This window comes from Aythya ferina, assembly GCF_964211825.1.
Source record: "Aythya ferina genome assembly, chromosome: 1".
Taxonomy (NCBI): Eukaryota; Metazoa; Chordata; class Aves; order Anseriformes; family Anatidae; genus Aythya; species Aythya ferina.
Window position 1 is genome coordinate 57,014,292 of NC_140296.1, and position 22,869 is coordinate 57,037,160.

Sequence of the window (22,869 nt, forward strand, 5' to 3'; positions counted from 1 at the left end):
GCAAAAGTTCCCTGTTCAGCCACACTGGTCTTCTTCCCTGCTGGCTCATCTTATGGCATGCAGGGACAGCCTGCTCCTGAGCCTTTAAGACTTCCTTCTTGAGGAGCGTCCAGCCTTCCTGGACCCCTCTGCCCTTCAGGACTGACTCCCAAGGGACCCTCCCTAACAACATCCTGAACAGTTTGAAGCCTGCCCTCTGGAAGTCCAAGGTAGCAGTTTTACTGACAACCCTCCTGACTTCATGAAGAATGGAGAACTCTACCATGTCATGGTCACTCTGCATAAGACAGCTCCCTACTACCACATCTCCCACCAGTCCTTCTCTGTTCATGAACAGCAGGTCTAGCGGGGTCTACCCTCTGGTAGGCTCAGGTGGAGCTGGACAAACAGAAGCTCTGGGAAGCCTATATGAAAGAAATCAAAGTTCAATTGCTTTGGATAACTATCTATTCAACTGTTCTGGTCAAAATCAGGACTTGTGCTCAGAAATCATGCGCCCTTTGAAAATGAGGATGAAGACAACTTTTCTTGGGTTTCTATACTGGCCGTCACCTTAACATTGTCTTCCACCTTTTGATAGGATCCCATCTGAATAGGATTAGTTCTGTTTTAGTCTGATGCTGTATTTGTCTTGATTTTGGTTAGGGTCTAAATAACATCTGGCCTGGAAAAAACAAGATTTCTTCCAGTTTTCTTTTCCCTGAGGAAATGCCAGACATATTACCATTACAAAGATTCTCAATAAACCCCAAACACAATAATAAAGTAGTGCTGGTTGTTTAATTTGCACCAACAAATTAATATGCCCTGTTAAAGAAGTCTTGTTATGTTGTTTTTTCAAGTTTGGCTTTTGCTTTTTCCCCTTTCTCCAAAACTCGATTGCTTACTCATACTTATTTTCCCACTGCTGATGTAAGACATTATCCCAAATCCCTTTTGTTCTTTTTAAACATATTTATTTCTTCTATTAGATATTGTGGTAAGCTTTAAGCTCCAGTGTCTTTGAAGCTGTTTTCTGACATTTTGGGGGGGTTGGTGGCTATCGATAGATAGAGGGAAAGATGACAAGAACCTCTTAGATCTTTTTATTACTTGGTAATTATTTTTCTTATCTGTTTTCCTGGTCAGTTCTTACTTTGAACCTTGCATGAAGGATTTTAAATTGACTGCCATGGTGACAAGGCAGACAGGTCTACAGCAATACTCATCCCATATCCTACTGGTAGTATAAATAAAGGACCTTAAAGAGTGAGTTTGGAGAATTAGGTAATTTAGGTATGTTTTATGTTTTTTAGCCATGCTAACCTCCTTCCTTTCACTGAGGGAAAGCTTTCTTTCCCCTATAAAAAGGAAAATACGCTGTTGTGGAATAAATATAATCTAATCATACATTACAAAAGTATTTTTGTGTAGTCAAACATAACTTGGTAATAAAAATAAAGAAAACACTTAGTAGTATGTCTGTGAAGATTTATAAACCTCTCTAAAAGAGCCAAAGAAAAGGTTTTGAAATAATTTCTCTAACATGTTCTTGTGGAAGTACCTTTTGTACACTGAAGGTGCCCAAGAATAAAATAGGGTAGATTTGGGAAAACAACCTACTTTCCCCACATTTGTTCACTTCTTTGAAACTAGTTGCAGATATAACAAAAAGACCTGTCAAACTGCTTATAATGTATCAAATTATATAGATAATTGTCTATATATTACATTACAACCATACTGTATGTCTTTCAAGAAACAATCATAGAATCATAGAATGGCTTGAGTTGGAAAGGACCTTAAAGACCACCCAGTTCCAACCCCCCTGACATGGGCAGAGACACCTGCCACTAGAGTAGGAGATCAGCTGATTGAAGACTGACCTCCCACCAGACCAGGTTGCCCAAAGCCCCATCCAGCCTGACCTTGAACACCTCCAGGGATGGGGCATCCACAGCTTCTCTGGGCAACCTGTGCCAGTGTCTCACTGCCCTCACAGTAAAGAATTTCTTCCCAACATCTAATCTAAATCTCCCCTCTTTTAGTTTAAAACTATTCCCCATTGTCCTATCACTATTTGCTGATGTAAAAAGTCCCCCTCCATCTTTTTTTATAAGCTCCTTTTAAGTACTGAAAGGCTCAATGAAGCCGCTCTTGAGCTTTCTTATTTCCAGGCTGAACATCCCCAGTTCTCTCAGCCTTCCTTCACAGGAGAGGTGCTCCAGCCTTCTGATCAGTTTCATGGCCCTCTTCTGGACCTGCTCTAACAGCCCCACATCCTTCTTGTGCTGGGCCCCCAGCCCTGGACGCAGCACTCCAGGTGGGGCCTCACCAGGGCAGAGCAGAGGGGCACAACCCCCTCTCTCCCCTGCTGGCTACCCCTCTGGTGGTGCAGCCCAGGACGCAGTTGGCCTGCTGGGCTGAACCAGCCTATGCACCACTGGCTTGTGTTGAGCCTTTCATCCTCCAGAATCCCAAATTCTTTCTCTGCAGAGCTTCTCTCAGTGAGTTCTTCTCCCAGGCTGTGCTCAGGTCTGGGACTGCCCCCAAAGAAGATGTGTGATAAGGAAGTCTACGCAGTATAGCACTCCTTGGCAGAAAACAGATACACCAGTCAGAGAAATCATCAGGAAAAAGCTGTAACAGAAGAGCTTTAAAAAAGATAAGTAATAATCACAACGGGAACACTGAGTTAGAGAGCTGCCTAGGAAGGTGACAGTGTTCCCCATATAGAAAAGTAAGTCAGGAAAAATAAAGAAGATCACACAAATGAGGGAAAAAAAGGACTTATAAAATGAACAAACAAAAAAACTTTTCAGCCTTTGGAAGGAAGTCGGATTTTGCTGATTTCACAGATGGAATGAAAAACTTAAGACTGCAGTTAGCTCACTCCAGTATTTCTGTTTGTCAGAGTTAACATTAGAAACTGACTGAGGAGGTGGAGAGACAGGAGGTCAGGGAGTGTGGGCGTCAAGAGGGATGGAAAGATAAAAGAACTTGCAGCAGTCAAAGAGGCAATGAGTGTCTGATGAGGCTGCCACGTCCTTTCAAATAGGAAGGAATAGCAAGATTTTAAGATGCCATTTGCAGGAGATGCTTGTCTCCTGTATAAATCAGAAGGCTTACTAAGACTGCTTTCTAAAATGGATGAGTCTTGACCTCAGTAATTAGATTTTACCCTTGCTTTTCTTGCCATACAATTCTGCTTAGTACGAGATAAATTACACGAAATGTAAGTTCTCAAAGGTGGCCACTAATTGTGTGCTTTTCATTTTCAAAGCTTGACTTGGGAGCCTCAGATCTGGCTTGCAGAAATACTGAGTGTTTACAGCTGTGACTCATTAGGGGCTATGCTTTAGTCTCTGAAGTTATTCAATGCCAAGTACAGTCAGCACTGGCCATTCTCCATGGCGTGGAACAGAACCACCTGAGGTAGAGAGACACAGACAGCCAGACTCAAATTTTGAGGGAAGCCTTACTATGAAGTTGAGAAACTGAACCTCAAAGACAGAAGTCAGATTTTTCTTGGTAATTTTCATGCTTTTGTGCTCTACTACATCAAAGCTAATAAACTCTCCTCTGTTGAGAGGTGGAGTGATGCCTTCTTTCTAAGAACATTCTGGACACCAGTGCCAGCCTCCAACTTGTCCTCTTTTGGCAGTACAACTGTTACTTCTTTTTATTTTTCCAGTCCACGGAAAAGTTATGCAGGCAGTTCTGCTAGGGCCAGTCCTGACTTATGTGAAGAGGGGATAGACTAACTCCACCCAGAGTTCCTGCCTGGCATTCCTTAGAATGAAAAACAATCACATATGTTTAAGTGTTCACAAAGCATAATGATGAATTTTACAGAAAGAAGAAGAAATAAGTGTTTTCAGAGTAGGAATGAGCAGTGTGTCACAAGTAAGGTGTGAATCCACATGTCAGGGAGAAAAGAAAAAAAGATATTGTTCATTGTGTGAGCATCCTTCATCTGTCAGAGTAAATCAAGGGAAAAAGTGGTTTTCAATGTAACTGTACTCCTCATACACAAACATAGGAGCCATTTAAAGTTAGAAGTCAGTTTTGGAAAAGGCAAAAGGGATTAATTACTTTCTGAAGATGCCTATCCTAGGTATCTAAAATAGAACTTATTTTAGATGCCTAACTTATAAAGAGCTAAAAATAAATACACGATGATACTGAAAGAACAAGGAGTTAAGTCTAGACTTGATGTTCAACTTCAGGTCTCACATTTCTTTATTTCTGCATACTTCACTTTTACATCTTTAACACATTTTAGACTGGCTCCTATTATTATTATTTATTTTCTGTACTGGATATTTGACCATTTTAACCTTTTCCTGTAATTCATCTTTTCAACAACCTAAAATTGAACCATAACCACTTTCCCATTATTTTTCAATAATGCAGTATTCAGAGAGCAACCCAGTACATACAGAAGAAACTAAAATTATGGGCAACCTTAAAATTACAGACTCATTATTTTGTATCAAAACCACACCTTATAATGTCCCATTTTATCTTTTTCAATTGAATTCAATGAAAGGCTACATTCTCTGATAGAAGCAATAAGATCATAGAATCATAGAATATCCTGAGTTGGAAGGGACCCTTAAGGATCATCAAGTCCAACTCTTGACACCGCACAGGTCTACCCAAAAGTTCAGACCATGTGACTAAGTGCACAGTCCAATCTCTTCTTAAATTCAGACAGGCTCGGTGCAGTGACCACTTCCCTGGGGAGCCTGTTCCAGTGTGCAACCACCCTCTCTGTGAAGAACCCCCTCCTGATGTCAAGCCTGTATCTCAAGATGTATGATATTTCCTGTATTATCAACCCTATTTCCTGTTTTCCCAAACTACATAGGCAAATCACAGAATCACAGATATTACAAATACATTTTTCACAAAGATTTTTTCCCATGTCTATGGGAAACTAAAAAAAAAAAAAAAAAACAAAGTGCTATAAAGATTTTCTTTTAAAAATGAGAAAAAGTCAGAATAAAATATCTCATTTTCTAAGTGAAAAACAACCATACATTGTAACACTCAATGCATAAGAAAATATCCAAAATACAATCACCTCTTTAACAAAGCATCATGTAACGTCTAACATGTTCACAAGTAATTTTGTAACCTTTTTTATATTTGCCACTTTTAATAATATCATTTTGAATTTGATAGTTTATAGATCCTAGTTCAGAAAAATCTTTAACATGCTATTTTGTAACAGTCTGATTTTTTATTCAGCACAGTAGCAGATTAAGCAGTGTTTTGAGTTTCTTATAATGTCTATTCTATTTATTTTACTTTCTGACAAATTCAATACAGAAATAAGAGGATACACTTTTGACTAATGCAAAGGCTTCAACTCCAGAGCTAACATTTCCCTATCCAAAGAAGGAGAAGCAACAAAGAAATAGATGCAATAGAACAACGGTGGTCAAGCATACATCCAAGCCGTCAACTCAACAGGACGAAGAAGCGTATACTTAACTGTAATCCTATGAGGCATCCCAATGACAAGAGGCTACATATACTGTGCTTCAAGTTGCCCTTTTGTTTAAGTATGTGCTGAATCAAAAACATGATGTACATTTGATAACCAGTGTAAAATACTAATTGCGCTTTCGAAAGGCTGGGTAGAAAGGATCTTTAGCTTTACATCTGAGTATCAGGTCCCAGTAACCTCTCATCCCAACAAGGGTGTGAGATTCTGTGGAAAGTTCTGCCCTTTACCTTAAGTCTTGCCCCATTCCTAGACATTCTGGGAAAAGATAGGAGAATACAGCAAAAGCTGATGAAACATCATTGACTTGACTCAGCCACAAACAGCAATGCTCCTCCTAAAGGCCCTCCTACTGTCTTGATCTCTCTCACTTATACTCTAACCACACACATCCCCACGCACTCATCCCCTAAATCAGACTGGTGTTCAAAACCATTTGTCATCTTTGTTCCATTTTAAATTCATGTTGTTTGTTTTTTTGTTTGTGTTTTTTCTTTTTGTTTTTTTTTTTCAAAAAAAATCCTGGGGAATTGATTTTGGTGGACCATTTTTAGCCTGTTAATTCCATTTTACACACAATGATGCTAACTAAAAATACACATATGCACTGAAAGAACGGCCTCACATTATGCCTACCCAGGCCAACTTACCCTCGCTGTGTGTCATCAGTCACGCAGTGGTACGTAAAAGTTCCAAACATCTGCACCCCCAGGATTCCATACAGGAGGAGAAAAAAGAGAAGGAAAATTGAAACGCTCCAGATTTGCTCTCCAGAACGCCTGGCAAAAAGAGAAACAGCACACTGAGTGCCCAGGCAATGTGAAGACACCTCTGAAAAACTGCGGAATAGAAAGTATGATCACACACAGAGGAGTATTTCAGCCCACAGAAAATTTGTCCTCAAAACTGATCTCTTGCTCTGTGCCAGAGCTGTGTCAAAAAAAAAAAAAAAAAAAAGCCACATTTTTTTCTAAACTAAGTTAGAGTAATTAAAACAGCTGTAAACTACAAAGAACAGAATAAAAATAAGTAAGTAAATCAAATGTAGAAAGTCTAGGTTTCGTAAAATAGTATCTAATGAATTGCACAGGCAAGATGAGATGACGAAGTTGACATCAAATAAATAGAAGAAACCCTTTCACATTACCATTAAGTGTTTTTTACCATTATATGCTGGACAGAATATACTTATGAGTGTATGCTTGTATGTGTCTGTATACATACACCAATACAACTACATAGCTGTTCACCTTGATTATTATATGCTCACACTAATTGAAGAGAATTTACTCCAACTGGTTGAAAATTGCTGGCTACAATTATTAGCAAAATGATTTAAGATTTATTTAAATACCTGTCATTTTTGATCACTTTATAGAAACCTGATCATTCCTTAAATATAGAAAAGAGCAAGATTTTTTTTGCCAGAACTACAACTCGGGTGCACATTAAGCATTAAGAGTCATTCTCTGAGCTTCTTATTCAGTGTTCTGAGTCTGTGGTTCTTTAGATAACACAGACTTACTTACTTTAAAATATTTGTTATCCTGGTTCTTGGCAGCTCAAAACGAAAATATATCCGGAATGCTCGAATCATAATGAGTGGTCTTGGAATCCGCAACATGCCCCAAGGTGACATCTGATCAACTATTTCAGCAATTTCAAACACCTACCAAAGAAAAGAAGCATGTTTTTTTTTGACAACTCTGTCCTGTTCCTCTTGGTACTTACACAATTTTTAAAACTACGAACACTATATATGATTTTTATTTTCATTTTAATTTTCAATCATCTCTTGGTACACTTTATGATTCATTTTAAACATGTTTTTTAAAAGAAAAGTATTAATAAATCCTTTAATCCATTTCTAAGTTATCCTAATGAAATTCTAAAAATATACTCTGCCTACGTTCATAATGCTTCTATCTCAAATAACTCAAGAACAGCATGCAACTTCGTGTAAACTGCATGCATGTGTGCTAGTGCTACCTCACAGACTTCCCACAACTTTATTAAAAGTGAATAATTTACATTTTCCATTATGGAAATCAGTATCTGATAATGAGGCACACCACCAAGGCTTTTTATATTACATAAAAGTAGATACATTCTGATTGCCTTACACATTGCAATACACTTATTAATTCTCCATTTAATTCCAAGAGCATGAGAAAACTGCACATGTTCTCCTATGGCTCTACTTAGGACACAAATTTCTCAGCCAAGCCACAGATTAGGGAAACATTTCCTTAACACTTTGACAAGGCAGGCACTCCAGAAGGACTATTTATCTTAATGATTGGGTAAAAATATCTTTTCTTTACCCTTGTCTCCATTCTGAGAGTTACTGCTTAATTTAGTATTTGTTCAAAATACTAAGAAAATGGAGGGGGAACCTGACAATGCAGAGGTTGGGTAACCTGTGGTGCTTATCTGTAACAGCCTATCTTGACTGTACACATATACACGATGTACCAAAGTCTTCACTATGTATAAAGCAGAAAATGACAACGTATCTTAATTTTTTTCAGAAATGGCTAAGCTTTGTCTAATGGCAATCTCAATGGGCCTTTTACAGTCCTTATATTATTAAAGGCCAAATCTCACCGTCCTTGATCTATTCTCATTCAAAAAATTGGCTTAAGGACCAATTTTTTTATGGGACACAATTTGACCTGTACCTTAACAGGCCATACATTTTTTTGCAACAAGTTTGAGTTCATTACTTTATGGAAACTTATCACATTGTTTCCAAATGTATTTTTTATATTTTTTGTTATATTTTTATATTTATCTTCTATTATGGAAAAGGTTTTGTTGGGTGTGACCCAACCTCCACTTACCCAGTCAATATGCCTACAAAATTGCAAATATCTGCCATACGAATCAGTCTCCCTTTAGTTACCTATGTTAATCGTCATTACATCCAACCGAACTCAATGGAAGGAGATGAGCACAACTGTCATAATGTGTAAGGGACAAATGGCTCTCTGAAGATACTTCTCTCTCCTTTTTGATTATGCAGAGTTTATGGTAGCAAGCTTCAGATTGTTAATGACTTCTCAGTGATAAAAATTAATCAAGATAAATACTAAAAGATAAATTCTACTGTTACTGTAGATATGCTGCAATGTGCAATTACGGTGCTATTGAATTCAACATTCAACATCAAAAATAATTTGACCCCTATACACCCATTCTTCCACAGCTCATAATTACTTGTCTGTGCCACATATTTTCCATAATCAAATACCTATTCATTGAAAAAGGTAACTGAAATAAGTACCTGTAAAACCAGGGACACCCAAAGACAAAAGACCATGAATCCATCAAACACACACCAACGATCCTTTACATAGGAGCTATCACCCTACGAGAGAGAAAAAAGCTGAGAGGTTTATTGTTGTTGTTTGACTGTCAGGATTTACTAATACCACAAATTAAAGTTCTTGGAAGAAAGAAAAGTCTTCTCTGTACCATTTTTAAAATGCCACTTTTGACAGACTCCAAAAGCCCAGTGTTAGTAAAAACATATAAACACACCTAGTGAGTAAAAATAAATGGTAGCTTCAGTCTTGTGCAGCACTTCTCTTCAGCTTGTGTCAAAAAGAACTTATTAAGAAACCTTTTATTTTTACTTCAACATACATCAAAAAACACACACAAAAATGAACACAGGACTCGCTTTTCCACCGTCTTGCCTAATAAGTGATGCTTGCACAGGAAGGTAAAATGTACAATCTAGTACAATCTGTACAATACAATCTAGTATTATGCCATTCAGTTACTTCAGTATTTTTCGAAAGCTTCAATCAATTCAGTATAATTTTACATTCATTTCTCATAAGTTTTAAATTATTTTTCATGCTCTAGACTTTTCTAGTCCCACCATTTACAAAACACTAGAAAGTAATCACTATCTCATCACAATGTAGGCTTTCAATTTTTTTTCAGACTCTTGAGAAGCTCCATATTATCTCTAAATGATAAATCATTCTTTTAACTTCAGTAAGAAGCTGCACGTTGAACTTTTTATCATTGATATTATCAGCACTCCAATTATTGTCTAGCACAAGGTATTCAGAGTATATATACCTTTGTACCACTGAATAGAAGAGACTCAGGACAGAAAACTGAGCACTGCATCCTCAATCACCCATATGCCTTCCTACCCATTCTCTGTCTCTGTTTTATACTTCTTCAGTCAGCTCTCTAAAATAAGACCATAGCCTGGTTTTGGAGATAGTTCGATCCAGAGACCACTCCTAAAAGGCAGCACGGATAATACTGCAGCAAAGCTCAGTTTCTTCCATACTGCACTGCTCCAGTTTGAAGAGGTATGGGGATACCTATTTGCTTAGGTATCCCGACATCTCACGTCACTCCCAAAGACATACAGAACACTGTCTCCACCACATAATATAAAAACTGCTAATGGCTCACACTTTATTTCAAACACTGAACTGAAACAAACAAACAAACAAAAAACTACACTTTTAGGTAGATTTTGTCTGAAGGTTATAGAGCTCTGTGTACCACCCAGAGCACAGAAGAAATTGTAGAGCAAATGCATTCAGATGCAGCTTGCTAAAAAAGAGGTAAGATGAGACTAGACCTAAGGAATGTGAATAATCCAGTTTTATGTTACATAGCAGTAAAAATGTATGCAGAGACATTGGTAGTATACCTCAGGGCACATGAACACCATGTTCCTGTTCCACTTTCCAAATCAGGTTTCTCACAACGGATTGAACATGCCCTCCTCTGCCTTATACACTCTCTGGTTTCTTTCTTTATTTTGTGTTCTTCCAGGTACAGTGTTTTGCATCCACTTGTCACAGATATAACTGAAAGAAAATGATCTGTCAGGTCTCAAAAATCTTGAAGACATTACTGGACTTTTGCCTGTTCTGTGATTCCTGGCTTGATATGCATTGTTTCCTATCTGAGAGATAGCTATTTCAGTAAACCTGTGCTTGCTTTTAAATGTCTCAGCATTTTCATCAATTCTAAAAGCGCGGACAAGAAGTTTTGTTTTAATGTAATATTTTCAATGTCATACACTCTCCTAAAAAGGATTTATCATTCCTTGCAGTAGGTGACAGCAAGATGTATTGTGTAAATAGAGATAAAATATGTTTTCTTTGTTTGTTTTATCTCAGTTGCAAAAATTATTTAAGGCAGAAGTGAACAAAAGGAAAGGTATGAGAATAATACAGTACATTATTTTCAAATCAGAAATAAAGGACGGAGAACCTTAATGCTTTTCAGATAGGTTTTCTAGCAAATAAGGACCTTAAAGTTCTCCTCCACCTAAGAATTATGAGAAGAAAGACTCCAAATCAGGAAATAACAGAATTTGTGCATCATAATTTTAACCTGTCCTTCCTGAAGAGAGTACTTAGTTCCCTGGTAAATTCTGAACAAAGAAACTCTTCACTTGGGGCTGAACAAACGTAGCTGTTTCAGCTGCTATGTTCAGTAACAACGAAGCGGACACAAGCTATCCCTGTTCCCACTTACTACACAAATCCCCGGTGGTGTTTCAGCATGCAGCCTGAGTCCTTCGGTTGCACCTATGAACAAAGATGCTGATTGGTCTTTCTCTAGCTGAAGAACTCTTTGAAACTTGCTTGTCTTCTCTTCAGCACCATTTGTGTAAAGCAAGAAGTTTTACCTGAGTTATGCTATACAGATCTTAGCAGGAACTTAGTTCCTGTATTCACCCTCCTCTGAATAATCCCTCAAGCACTCACTAAAAGCCAAATCTTTTTTTAGAAATTGCTTTTTCTCTCCACAATACATGTGGCATGATTGAATCGGCTCTGATCCTTTTCCTTACAAAGGAGGATGTCATGACCCTTTTCAGTCTTCTCACTACTCACACTGCTTCTCCACCTTGCTTCTCAGTGCCAGTTCAGGCCAGCTTCCCCCCCAACACATCCTCCCATTGAGCTGGGCTTTCACTGGATCACCCACAGAAACTTATGGCATCTGAATTACATTTACAGAGACTACTCATTTTTGGAGAGGTTCAGGTCCTATTTGCTTTACATGCCTTGACTAAACCCTTTTCACGTTTGTCATCTGGCTGACAGTGGACATGTTGGGGAATATTTAATTAGATTATTCTGTGTATAGGTCTATGGTTTGTTTGTTATTTGCTGTTGAAGTTATTTTTAAAACAGGATCATAACATGCTTAATATGAAAATCAGAATATACTTTTTACTATGAATCTGGATACTAACTTCTGGTGCTACTTAGTTCCATGAAAATCTAATTCAGATTAAACACAGGCTAATACTCATGTATTAATAGCATTGAACAGTGAGATTCATTCACTCTGTTCCACCTTTGTTATTGGGTTCAAATACCACACTCATGAAGACAATAGCATTCTGTTCCAGGAAAGGAATACATATATAGGAAATTTAAATACATGTGGTTACCTCTCACCTAAGATTGTGTTAATTCCTCACCCTTTTTTCATCAAGCCTGCTGCACTGCTGCAGTCTGAAAATTATTTGTAAGGTAGTTTTAGCATTTTTCTGTGAATGCGCTATTGTATACTATTTACATCACGGTTTGTAAGCCTTTGAAATGTGGTACAAATATTTGCAAAAGATGAAGAATTAGTACTGTAGGCTAAAACCTCATGCTGAGACTATTTCAAACCTCTTAAAGCCATTAAAGTTGCTGGCTCCCTATTGCTTGCAGTGGACATTGGATTCTTTAATGTACACAGCAAGTAATGAAAGCTTCTCCAGCACACTTACAGACAAAAAAAATCCCTCCTGACAGAGCAGTGGATGCAAGTTCACTTACACAGTCCATGACCACAGGCTTGGGACAGCCTTTAGAAGGCTTTTGTGCAGTAAGCCATGCCCTCACTTAATGTCTCTGCCAGGCAAACTAAGGGGTGCCACTTGAACTCAGTGGACTAGCTAACAGCTAGCTTAATAGCTAACACCTATTAAACACAAAGCATTTTAAGATCCTCAAAAAATCTCAAGTCCAAAGTAGCAATAAAGCTTAGCTAGATGGATCAATCTTTTCTTCATTAATTAAAGGCCTATTCATTACTTTGCAAGCACCCTTCCTGGTCTCCCCAAACAGTTTCTCCTAATAACACTACCAGCTTCTCCCTCAGCATTTATTTACGCCAGTGCCGCTGTGAGGCTAGTACACAACCATGTAAATGGTATTCTTGGTAAACACTCCATGTGGAATGAATCAGAGGTTTGCTTCTCTCTCAGAGATGCTCATATGAATTAATCTGAAATTTGACATCCCAAAAGAACAGGCAAGCTTGACATAACAGTCTGAAATTGCAATATTCTCTGCCCTGTAAGAATGTAAATGAGTCCTACCATGTCAATGCTGCCTTAACTAAGGAAGAATACCTCAAATTCAGCATAAGGTCTTAGGGTTCCTTTAAGTATTTGAAAATAGAATAAAGAAACAGATCCCCTCCCTACACTCTCCTTTTTTTCACCACTTTTTGACCAATTTTAGCATCTTTACATCAAGGGAGTACAACATATTAGCTCATTTCTTCATTTTTGATTTTCACTCGGTATACTGATAAACTAATGACAGCATGGAGATACAGAAAGACACACTTTCTCAGTTGTAACCACCACATTGCAGATAAAGTAGCAACTGACATTATTATGTGCCCTAAACAGCAGTTAAACACATTCACCGAAGAAAACCCCACACTTTATTAGATCCAGCTCATCAGAAATGTAAGCCAATATAAAATACTGATAGAACCATGGCCAGGATCAATATCACACTTGAGAAAATCATACCATGAGAGCCGTTGCATTTTAGTGTCCACCAGTAGGGAAGATTGGCCAGACTGCTGTTTTGTTAATAAAAGTTTATTGTGTTGTCAACCTTGCAGAAGACAAATTGCTCTATGAAATCAACATCTGAATTGCTCAAAACAGCCTCCCAGAAGATTGATTAGGCCTGCTGATTTTGTTAAGCAATTTCAGGACCTGAGTGGCAAAGGAGACAGCTTAGCTAGATTATAGAGCAGTCTATCGCCTAGGTCACTTCTGCCCTGCTTCTCTTTTAACATCTCAGGAAGGCTGCAGGACAAATCACTGCAAGTGAAATGCCTCCTCTGCCTCTCTGCTTGCCTTTGGGAATTTCTTTTTCTCTCTCATCACTGCTACAACCTGTTCTCTGAATCCTCTCCTCCTGCCTCTTCCAGCTGCCTCTGTGGGAAAGCGAAACAAAAAAGAAGTGACTTGACATTTGCTCTGATAGTAATCAGATTTATCATCATCTGCTCTGGAAAGCAGTTCTGTAGTCTTGGCTCTGTCATTAGCAGAACCTTATTCTCCCACTTTTCCTCACAGTCTCTGACACAGGACAGCTGAAAGATGGCACAAATGCAACAAGACCAGCAAGCTCAGTAAAAACCAGCTAGCTTGCTATTCTATCATGGTTGCTGGATCCTGCATGTTTTGGCAATAAATAAAACACATCAAGAACACTAGCAAATTTTTCAGATCACCCTGCGGGCTACTTTGTGTAGCACTACAAATAAGCATTAAGGGATGGAAGCTGACATTTACTGGCATTTTAGGAGCAGCATAAATACACAGGAGGAAATAGAAGGTATAGAGGTAATGAGAAAATGGGAGCATCGTTTTTCCCCCCTCCACTATGCTCATTATAACACAAAAAGAGCAAGCCAGAACAGAGGGCAGAGCTGAGTCAGGGACAGAAGAATCATCTTCCCTCCCCGTTTCCTCACTGTACACAAGCACTTGTAGGACAATGAAGAGGGAATGGGACAGAGAAAGAAAACAGATCTCAAGGGATCATCTTGCATAACCTCTCTCCCCTCTGCAGAGGCAAATAAAAATACACACATGCAGGGTATCGAACTCCAATTCCTACTCCACCATGTGCACACATACACCCCTTATGTCTCTGGCTCAAATCCAAACTTCTCCCCTTTTGTTAAAACCTGCTGCTCACAGGTTTGTTTAGTAGCAGAATGATGTGGACAAACCCAGCCCAGCCCCTAGACTTACGCATACTTCCAATGTTGCCCTTACACAGATGAGAAAATGAAGAGATAAAGCCTAGCGAAGAAGGAAAGCTGTCTCTGAGTTCTGTTCTCAATTCTCCTCTCCTGTCCCCCAAATAAAATGACTTCTCCAGTCAGCTCATGTGTCAAACATCAGCCCCCTTCTCTCTTCTTCAGAGCTTTGCAGTTCCTAAACTGCCCTGGCTTAGGCGGTAATGCAGACAAGCATATGACTCCCAGATCCACTACCCACTCAAAGCCCAGCCTCTACTCTGTTTTTACTCTGTGTTTTGAAAAAAAAGAAAAAAAAAGAAAAAAAAATTTACTATGTAAAAACTAGCAAATTATGTACTAGTCATCCTTTAACACAAAGTACTTGTGGAACTGTAAAATGATGGTCCATGCAGGAAAGGAAAGAAATTGAGAATGATTGCTTATCTGTGTTGACAACCAATGAAAGCCTGGCTTATTTTTAAATGGGTGGTCACTTCCAATTTATCCCTCTGCAATAGTGATAGTATCACTTCCGAACAAACCAAAATCTATTTTTAAAAAGTCTGTATTTGAGTAAAGAAGAAACAATAAAAGATGAGGCCACCACTTCTTATTTCTGTATGTCTTTTTCTAAGAAAAAAAGTCTTCATTACCCAAGGCAGGAACTTCTTTAAAATATATTCTAAAATACATTCACATAACAGCTGTTCATCTGGACCAGCCAATAAAATTAGAATTGTGAAATGTAACTCTAAATGTTTATAGTGGGTGTAGTATTACTTTATCATCATGGAGTTACACAAGTTCAATTTGTACCTACTTGTGTATTGCACTGAATTGCTCCATCATCAAATGCTTCCAACACATCACTTAGTGCATGATTTACCTCTGTGATAACACGTATTGTACTATGTACAGTAATCTTGTATTCTGTACTAGAAAAATCTTGGAAAAAAGTGTTGATGTTACAACAAACAAAACAAAGCTACTCTATTTATAAAAAATGGAAGCACAGCTCTTGCTGTCCTTTGAATTACAAGGTGACTCTATATATGTTACAGACATAGAACGCACACAGTTCCAATCTACGATTACAAAAAAAAAAAAAAAAAAAAAAGCTATAATCACTACAGAAAGACTACTTCATCATTTGCCATAAAATAAAATAAATAATTTTTAAAAAGATATAAAGGGGATTAGTTGAGATTTTCTGATTATTTCAGATATTACCCATGAAAATGTAAGACCAATTCATTCATTAAAAAAGTCTCAGATGCATTTTTAAGGTTTGAATTTTGTTAATTTATGTAATTAATTTCACCAAACTTAGTACTTCACTTTTTATATTGTAATGGGAGGTTTTTGAGCTCTACCATTCATCATCTCACTTGCTGCTACTGACAGCCAAAATAAAAATAAAAACAATAAAACAAAACAAAAGAAAAAAAATAATTGGAAATAGAATTTTTATTGGGTTGTTCAGAGAAAGACAATAAAAAATGCAGTTCAGTTTCATTTGACTCAGTGACCTATGTCATGAACAAATGGCAATAGGGAATTTGCAAAAGCAAGAAACAATACATGTATGTATAGTGAACTAAGAAACAAGACTTTCAAATACACACACAAGGACCATTTTGCTTGCTAAAAATCCTGTAACCATATTTGCTGTAAAACAAACAAAAACCTGAGAGGAGTTAACAAATGCTGTTTTAAAACAAAACTGATGATGAAAATTTAAACACACAACACAGAAACAGACATGAAAACATTACACAATGCTCTTTTCCTCAAGTACAAAAAGCTTCAAAGCGACTGACCATTTCCACAGAACAATCATAGAATCACAGAATCATTAAGGTTGGAAAAGACCTCCAAGACCATCTGGTCCAACCATTCTCCTACCACCAACGTCACCCACTGAACCATGTCCTTAAGCACCATGTCCAACCTTTCCTTGAACACCCCCAGGGACTCCCTGGGCAACCCATCCCAATGCCTGACTGCTCTTTCTGAGAAGAAATGTCTCCTCATTTCCAAGCTAAACCTCCCCCAGTGCAACTTGAGACTAATCCTTCTAGTCCTATAGCTAGCTAGCTGTGAGAAGAGGCTGACCTCCAGCTCCGCCTAGCTTCCTCTCAGATAGCTGTAGAGAGCAATGAGGTCTCCCCTGAGCCTCCTCTTCTCCAGACCAAACCACTCCAGTTCCCTCAGTTACTCCTCACAAGACTTGTGTTCCAGGTCCTTCACCAGCTTCATGGCCCTTCTCTGGACATGCTCCAGGGCCTTGATGTCCTTTTACTGAGGAACCCAAAGCTGAACACAGGACTTGAGGTGCTGCCTCACCAGAGCAGAGTACAGGGGGACAATCACCTCCTTGGTCCTGCTGGCTACACTATTCCTGATACAAGCCAGGATGCCGTTGGCCTTCTTGGCCACCTCAGCACACTGCCGGCTCATGTTTAGGTAGGCATTGATCAGCACCCCCAGTTCCTTTTGGAAAGAAATAGCCCAACACACCTCCCTCATAAACAAAATCAGCAGATGGCACCTCAATTCAGCTGAAGGATAAGTAATTCAGAGAGTCCAACATCCAGAACTGCCAGGCACTGTCATACCATATAGTCACAGAGGACTAACGTTCCTATCAATGCCCAGCAGCAGGTATGGCTACAGAACATGTAGGAGCTCCACAGGTGTATTACAGGGCTGCTTTCTCAGGACACCACTCCACCACAGCTGTTGAGTGCTAACATGCCCTGCAGAGAGATTTCATGGGTTACTACACAGAAAGCCTGAATTTCATTTCCCTCTCCATCTGCTCATTAGCGAACTGTATCCAGTGCCGTAAGTATGGCCTTACGAGCTGATTCGGCTCCCTTGGATGTCTTAATGGTTCACCAACTCTGAAAGTGGGTAATCAGGAGCAGTATTAATACAATTCCCCTTCAATGGAACTGCAATCACTGTTTCCAGGAAGTACATAGGAAAAAAAATCTACACTGTGAGAATGATTAAATGTTGGAACAGGCTGCCCAGATGTGTGCTAGCACTCCCCTTCCTGGAAATATTCAAGACAGTTTCACAGGCCCCTGGAAAACACAACTGAAGGCCCTGCTTTCAGTTGGAGGTTGCTGCAATCTCCATAGGTCCTTTCCAGTTCAGACTTGGCTCTGACTCTGTGCCTCTAGGACAACCTCCTCAAGATGCCAGTTCTTTGGGGCAGACTCCAGTTCTACATCCAGCTCCACGTGCGTGTTTGGAAGCACTCTGAAGCCTTGAGAGGGTGATGAGTGTTAAATGCTCTTGTGCTGAAGTGTTTGGTAACAAGACAGCTGCTTTAGCCAGCAGGATCCTGCCCTCCCACAGCTCCCAGTTCACAGTGGATGCAATGTGCCGGTTTGGATGAGACGTTTCAAGGTGAAAGCTCACACTTTGAATCATCAGATATTGCTGGGACATTGTGCCAAGAGACTTGATATGCAAATGGTCTGATCTCACATCACAAAACCCACATTTATAGCCATCATTCGCTGATCTCCCTCAACAAAAAAGAACCACAATGATGAAAGCTGGGGTAGATAAGGAGGAGGCAATTTTCAGACAGAGGATTTTATTATTCGGTAATTAACATTATTAAAAGCTGATGAAGCCATTTTATGCTAAAAGACCAGAAAAAGTTTATGGAAATGATAATCTTAGTATAGCCATAAGAAAGCAGTATTTTCAAAATTCTCATTAGTGGCAGTGAACACTATACTCTGAAATGATTTTTTTTTTTTCATTCAGCTTACTACCTTAAAACCCTCCCATTTTTTTTAATTTTTTTTTTTTAATGGAAGTACAGCTTCACAGAAATGGTCTTATTCACTTCCATAGGGATTTGGATGCCATTATGATTTTTCTTGATGGCTTCTTTTATTCCCTCGAATTAAAGACAGAAATGTGCATAAAATAATAATAAAAAAGATATTGTTTAATTATAGCACATTTCTCTGAAAATGCAAGTTGCAACACAGAATGGCACATTAGGGATAAAGTTCACTTTCATCTGACCTGAATACATAAAATGTTAATCAGTATGCTGATTTCACTGCTATCCCCGTATTTGTATCATTCTATCCTGATATGAACTGATAGACTAGCAGCGTGCCTTGATGATAGCTGCTTTCATGAATAAAAAGAGTAAAATAATCCTCGAGATTGCTATAAAAAAGGGAAAAAATAACATCACTGAAAAGTAAAGTTTTGTAGTTTTGTCCATCTAATTGGTCTGTATATTGAAAGAGCATTTCAAAATATATTATGAAAGTTAGTTTTTTTGTTTTTTGTTTTTTTTTTAGCAACTTCGAAGTTAAATTATGATCATTGTGGCAAGTCACTAAATACACTGGACATGTATGTTAATCCATACTCCCAAATAATTTCTCACTAAAAATTTCTGTCACCCATTGACTGGTTCGAGAATTTGCCATTTTTATTTTAGAAATACTGCCCTTGTAAGTTCAGCAAGTAATTTAAATGCCTTTGATTTTCTAATACTCAAACGTAAAAATTGTGCAAAAAGCCCCACTGTGTAATGAGTCATTATGTTCCTGTAATAAACACTCCGACAAAAACAGGCACAAGTAACCATAGAAACAGGTGCGTATATTCTAGAGCAGTGGTCTCTACCCTTCCCTGGCCCACAAGCAGTGACACTGACCTGGCAGCATGCTGCAGGCAACTTCTTATTTGTTTTCCTCATGATAATCAGTTTTAATTTTTTTAATTTCCTGTGACTGGAAACAGCATCAGGGCATTTTGCTAGCAACAGGATCCCAATAGACTGGGAACTGATGTCCTTGCAATGGACAGACGTGCTTAGCAAGACAGCAACAGATGAACACAGGACTGAAAGTCTTATTCTAGTAATGGATATCAAAAGTGTCATGAAATAACATTTGAGGACTATTGATCACAGCTGCCACAGATGTTTAACTGGATATTCCAGTATTTTTAATGCTAAGACAATTTGCAATAATATACAGTTTGCCAGAACAGACTAACATAGGACCTGTACTACACATCTAGGTTTCCAACAGCATTATACATAGTACTGAATTCTGATTTTTAATATACATCTGTAAAATAATTTATTCTTAAGGACAAATAATATTCAACTTATAGTCCCAAGTCATAGAGTCAAAGGGGAAACTCAAATCTCAGGTTAACTGGATCTTTCTTTCATGTTTGCTTTGTGAGATTTTTTACTGTGAAGGGCAAGCAGTTCTCTCTATTTTTTCCCCTCTGCCAAATTACACTTTAATCAAAGCATCTCAGCATTTTCTCATCCCCACCAGTGATTCCACTGGTTGTATCCCTGTCTTCCAGGTTGAGCTTTTGCTCCCATTTGTGATGTGCACGTCCTGCGACTGAGCTCTCACCACCAGGCATCACAAGCCATCAGAGTGTGCTGACACGGGATGACAGGAACCTTATCTTCTGTTTTATTACCTGACCTTTGAAAATGACACAACTTCCCGATCCTCAACTCATTTGTATGCCATGGAGTATACAGCTTATCTAAAGACACAGAGAACATTAATTTTGGAATTTCCATCTTCTGTTTTCAGTCTGTAACACAGCACAGACTGACCTGACCAAGTTATTAAAAGCTGGTGAGCAAGCTGACAGTGTTTCACTATAATTCAATCAGCATTTCCATCATTTATCAGAAGGATTACATTCATTTTGTAATCTCTCCATTCTTGTTAGCTGAAGGTGGATTGCTTAATATTAGAAATACTGAAAAGAAGGTTAAAAAAGGTCCTTGCAATAAGTTATAGTACACATAAGTAATCCATAACTCAAAAACTTCTGAATGAGGATGATTATGGAAGAAACTCATTTAAGCATAAATGAGTTAATGGCATGGAGTTAAAGAAGAAGCTGGCACCCAGCTGTCTGGATATTTTCTGTAGTGCCCTTTGTCCATTAACAACAAATCTCTAAATAATGAGTTACATTAACCCCTCACTGTGAGATACCTAAAGGCTAGGTGCTACCATCCAGACTTGTTACCCTTAAGCTTCCTTTATAGTCAATGGAGAAAAACAGGTCAGATGAATTACCTTTCAGAAGAGTCTATTTTGGACACAAACAGCTAATTACTGCAGACCCTCAAATTAGCTTTGACGAGTCCTACTAAATGTGTTTCTATTTTAAGCCCTAAAACTAAGAAGTGAAAACTATTTCATGCAAGCAAAGATGATGGAAAAAAGGAAAGAGTGGGCAAGTGGCCATCAGCTGCCCCTGGAAACCATGGCAGATCCCAGCTTTGATCATGGCAACCAGAGTATTTCATTACCTTGTGGAAGTGCCTGCTCCACCTCACGCTGCCTGTACTGGAGGAGGAAAGCTGTGTGTTTGCAGAGAACCAAATATAACAGCGAGTCCACACGGCTCAGATAAGGCTCCAGCCAGCTCTGTCCATGCTTTTCTCACCTGGAGCTGACAGATAGCAACTACAGCAACCAAAGCACCCGTCAGAAAAATGATGACGAAAACGTGCTGTCCTCACAGAGCTAATGCTGCCTGGGAACATGTGACATGCTGAAAGCCATTGATTTCAGTTAAGGAGGGATCCTGGCTGTACTACTTAACAAGGGAAACAGCTCCAGCCTATCTGTGATGGAGCTGGGAGAAGATCAGGCTTTGTTTAAGCTCCTGTATGAATTTGCAGTGCTGAAAGCTAATGATGCAACTATTTCCTTCAAACTCTTGCAAGAATACTGAAGTCGGTGAATGGCATCCATTGCTACTGAAACAAAGTCTGACAAATCCAATTTGCAACTTCTTTAGTCAGTACAAAAGTTTTGCTGTGAATGTAATTGATTTAACAATAGGGAAAATGTCATGGACCATTACTTCCGACTCTCTATAATCTCCTTTGCTAGCTGGCATGTGTCACAAGTACACAGCAAAAAGAAAGACGTTTCTATTAAATTCTGTATAAGATTTCTTATTTTCAGCATGATGGTACTAAATTAGGTGACAACTACACTTTTTTAACAGACAGAAGAGAGAGAACTCTCACACCTTCTATTTCGAAGTGTTACTCTTTTAGCAGAGGGACAGAGTAAACCATGCCTGCTTGTCACAACAAGATTTCAGCGTAGATTTTGTAATACCATTGTGATTGCAATTAGAAATTGCAGTGAGTATGGGATATAGTGAAGATAATTCCACATACCCTTACAGTGTCCATGGAGTGAAACCATCTCCATTTGTCTCTTGTTCCCTAAAGGCAGAACTGTCAGCAGAGACATCTGTTCCTTGGTTTCTTTTTCTTGCCATGGACATGAATTCTTCTGCAACCTAGACAGTTTCCTCGAACCTTCTCAGACTTTGGCACATTTTCCTCTTTGGTAATTTAAAATGCCAACAGGGTAATTATGTCTAATGCAAGCAGTCTACCTGAAGTATTTTTCTCTCTCTTCATACAAAGTCTGAAAGTAAAAACTTCTAATAAAGAAAATATACCTTTAAAGTAAGGTATCCCTACCTTGCTCATTCCCATGTGATATGACTTTTGGAAGACAGTTTATTAGAAAGCAAAAGATAATTTTTGTATCACACATTAAAAGAAATACCAAGTCCTTCCATCTGAGGTTAGGGTTCCTGCTTTCTTTTCTAAGAGTAATGCTGAGCCAATACCACGTCTGTTTAATGTTTCAGACTTATCTTTCAATTCTCTATCTACAATTCCACCCCACCTCCTTTTCCAATGTGCAGATCATTTTGGAAACTTTTCCTGAACCAGTGAACAGACCTATGTAATGCACATACAGCCATATTCATAAGTGACATTTGAGCAGCATATAAAATGTGAGCTTCATTTCGACAGGACTGCAAGTCTTGTCAGTGAGTTTACAAGTTCATTCACAAACTATTTTCAGCAGCTACAAACATTAGTGAATTCATGGTGCTCTCAGAATCCTGCCAATCAATCAGTAAGTTACAAAGAAGACACAAACTACGTATAATGGGGAGCACAATTCAAAACTTATTCAAGATACAGTGGGGGAGACTGAACTGCTTTCTTTTAAACAGTTTTAATATTCCTTGACACAGCTGATTTATAGCAGGGCTCTTTCTGACCAAGGAGCCTGAGACACAAAATAAATCAGAACCAAAGAACCACTGAACAATACTTACAGTCTGAGAAATAAAACTCAAAATCTATGATCAATTGAAGGAAGTGTAATTCTGAATTTAAGAGATGTGAAATTGAATTCAGTAACTTTTACTATTGCACTAAATTTATTACATTTTATACATTAATA

General features: G+C 38.5%; 1 protein-coding gene across 2 annotated transcripts in view; it reads right to left on the bottom strand.

The window, feature by feature from the left end:
* The window catches only part of NALCN (sodium leak channel, non-selective), a 231,534-nt gene that overhangs the window by 191,863 nt on the left and 16,802 nt on the right, over positions 1-22,869 (bottom strand). For both annotated transcript variants that reach the window (XM_084498001.1, XM_084498000.1), the window contains exons 4-6: positions 8,781-8,864; positions 7,024-7,163; positions 6,145-6,273 (exon numbers count right to left, since the gene is read on the bottom strand). In XM_084498001.1, the coding sequence (XP_084354127.1) occupies positions 6,145-6,273; positions 7,024-7,163; positions 8,781-8,864 (353 nt within the window). The remainder of the gene's footprint in view (positions 1-6,144; positions 6,274-7,023; positions 7,164-8,780; positions 8,865-22,869) is intronic.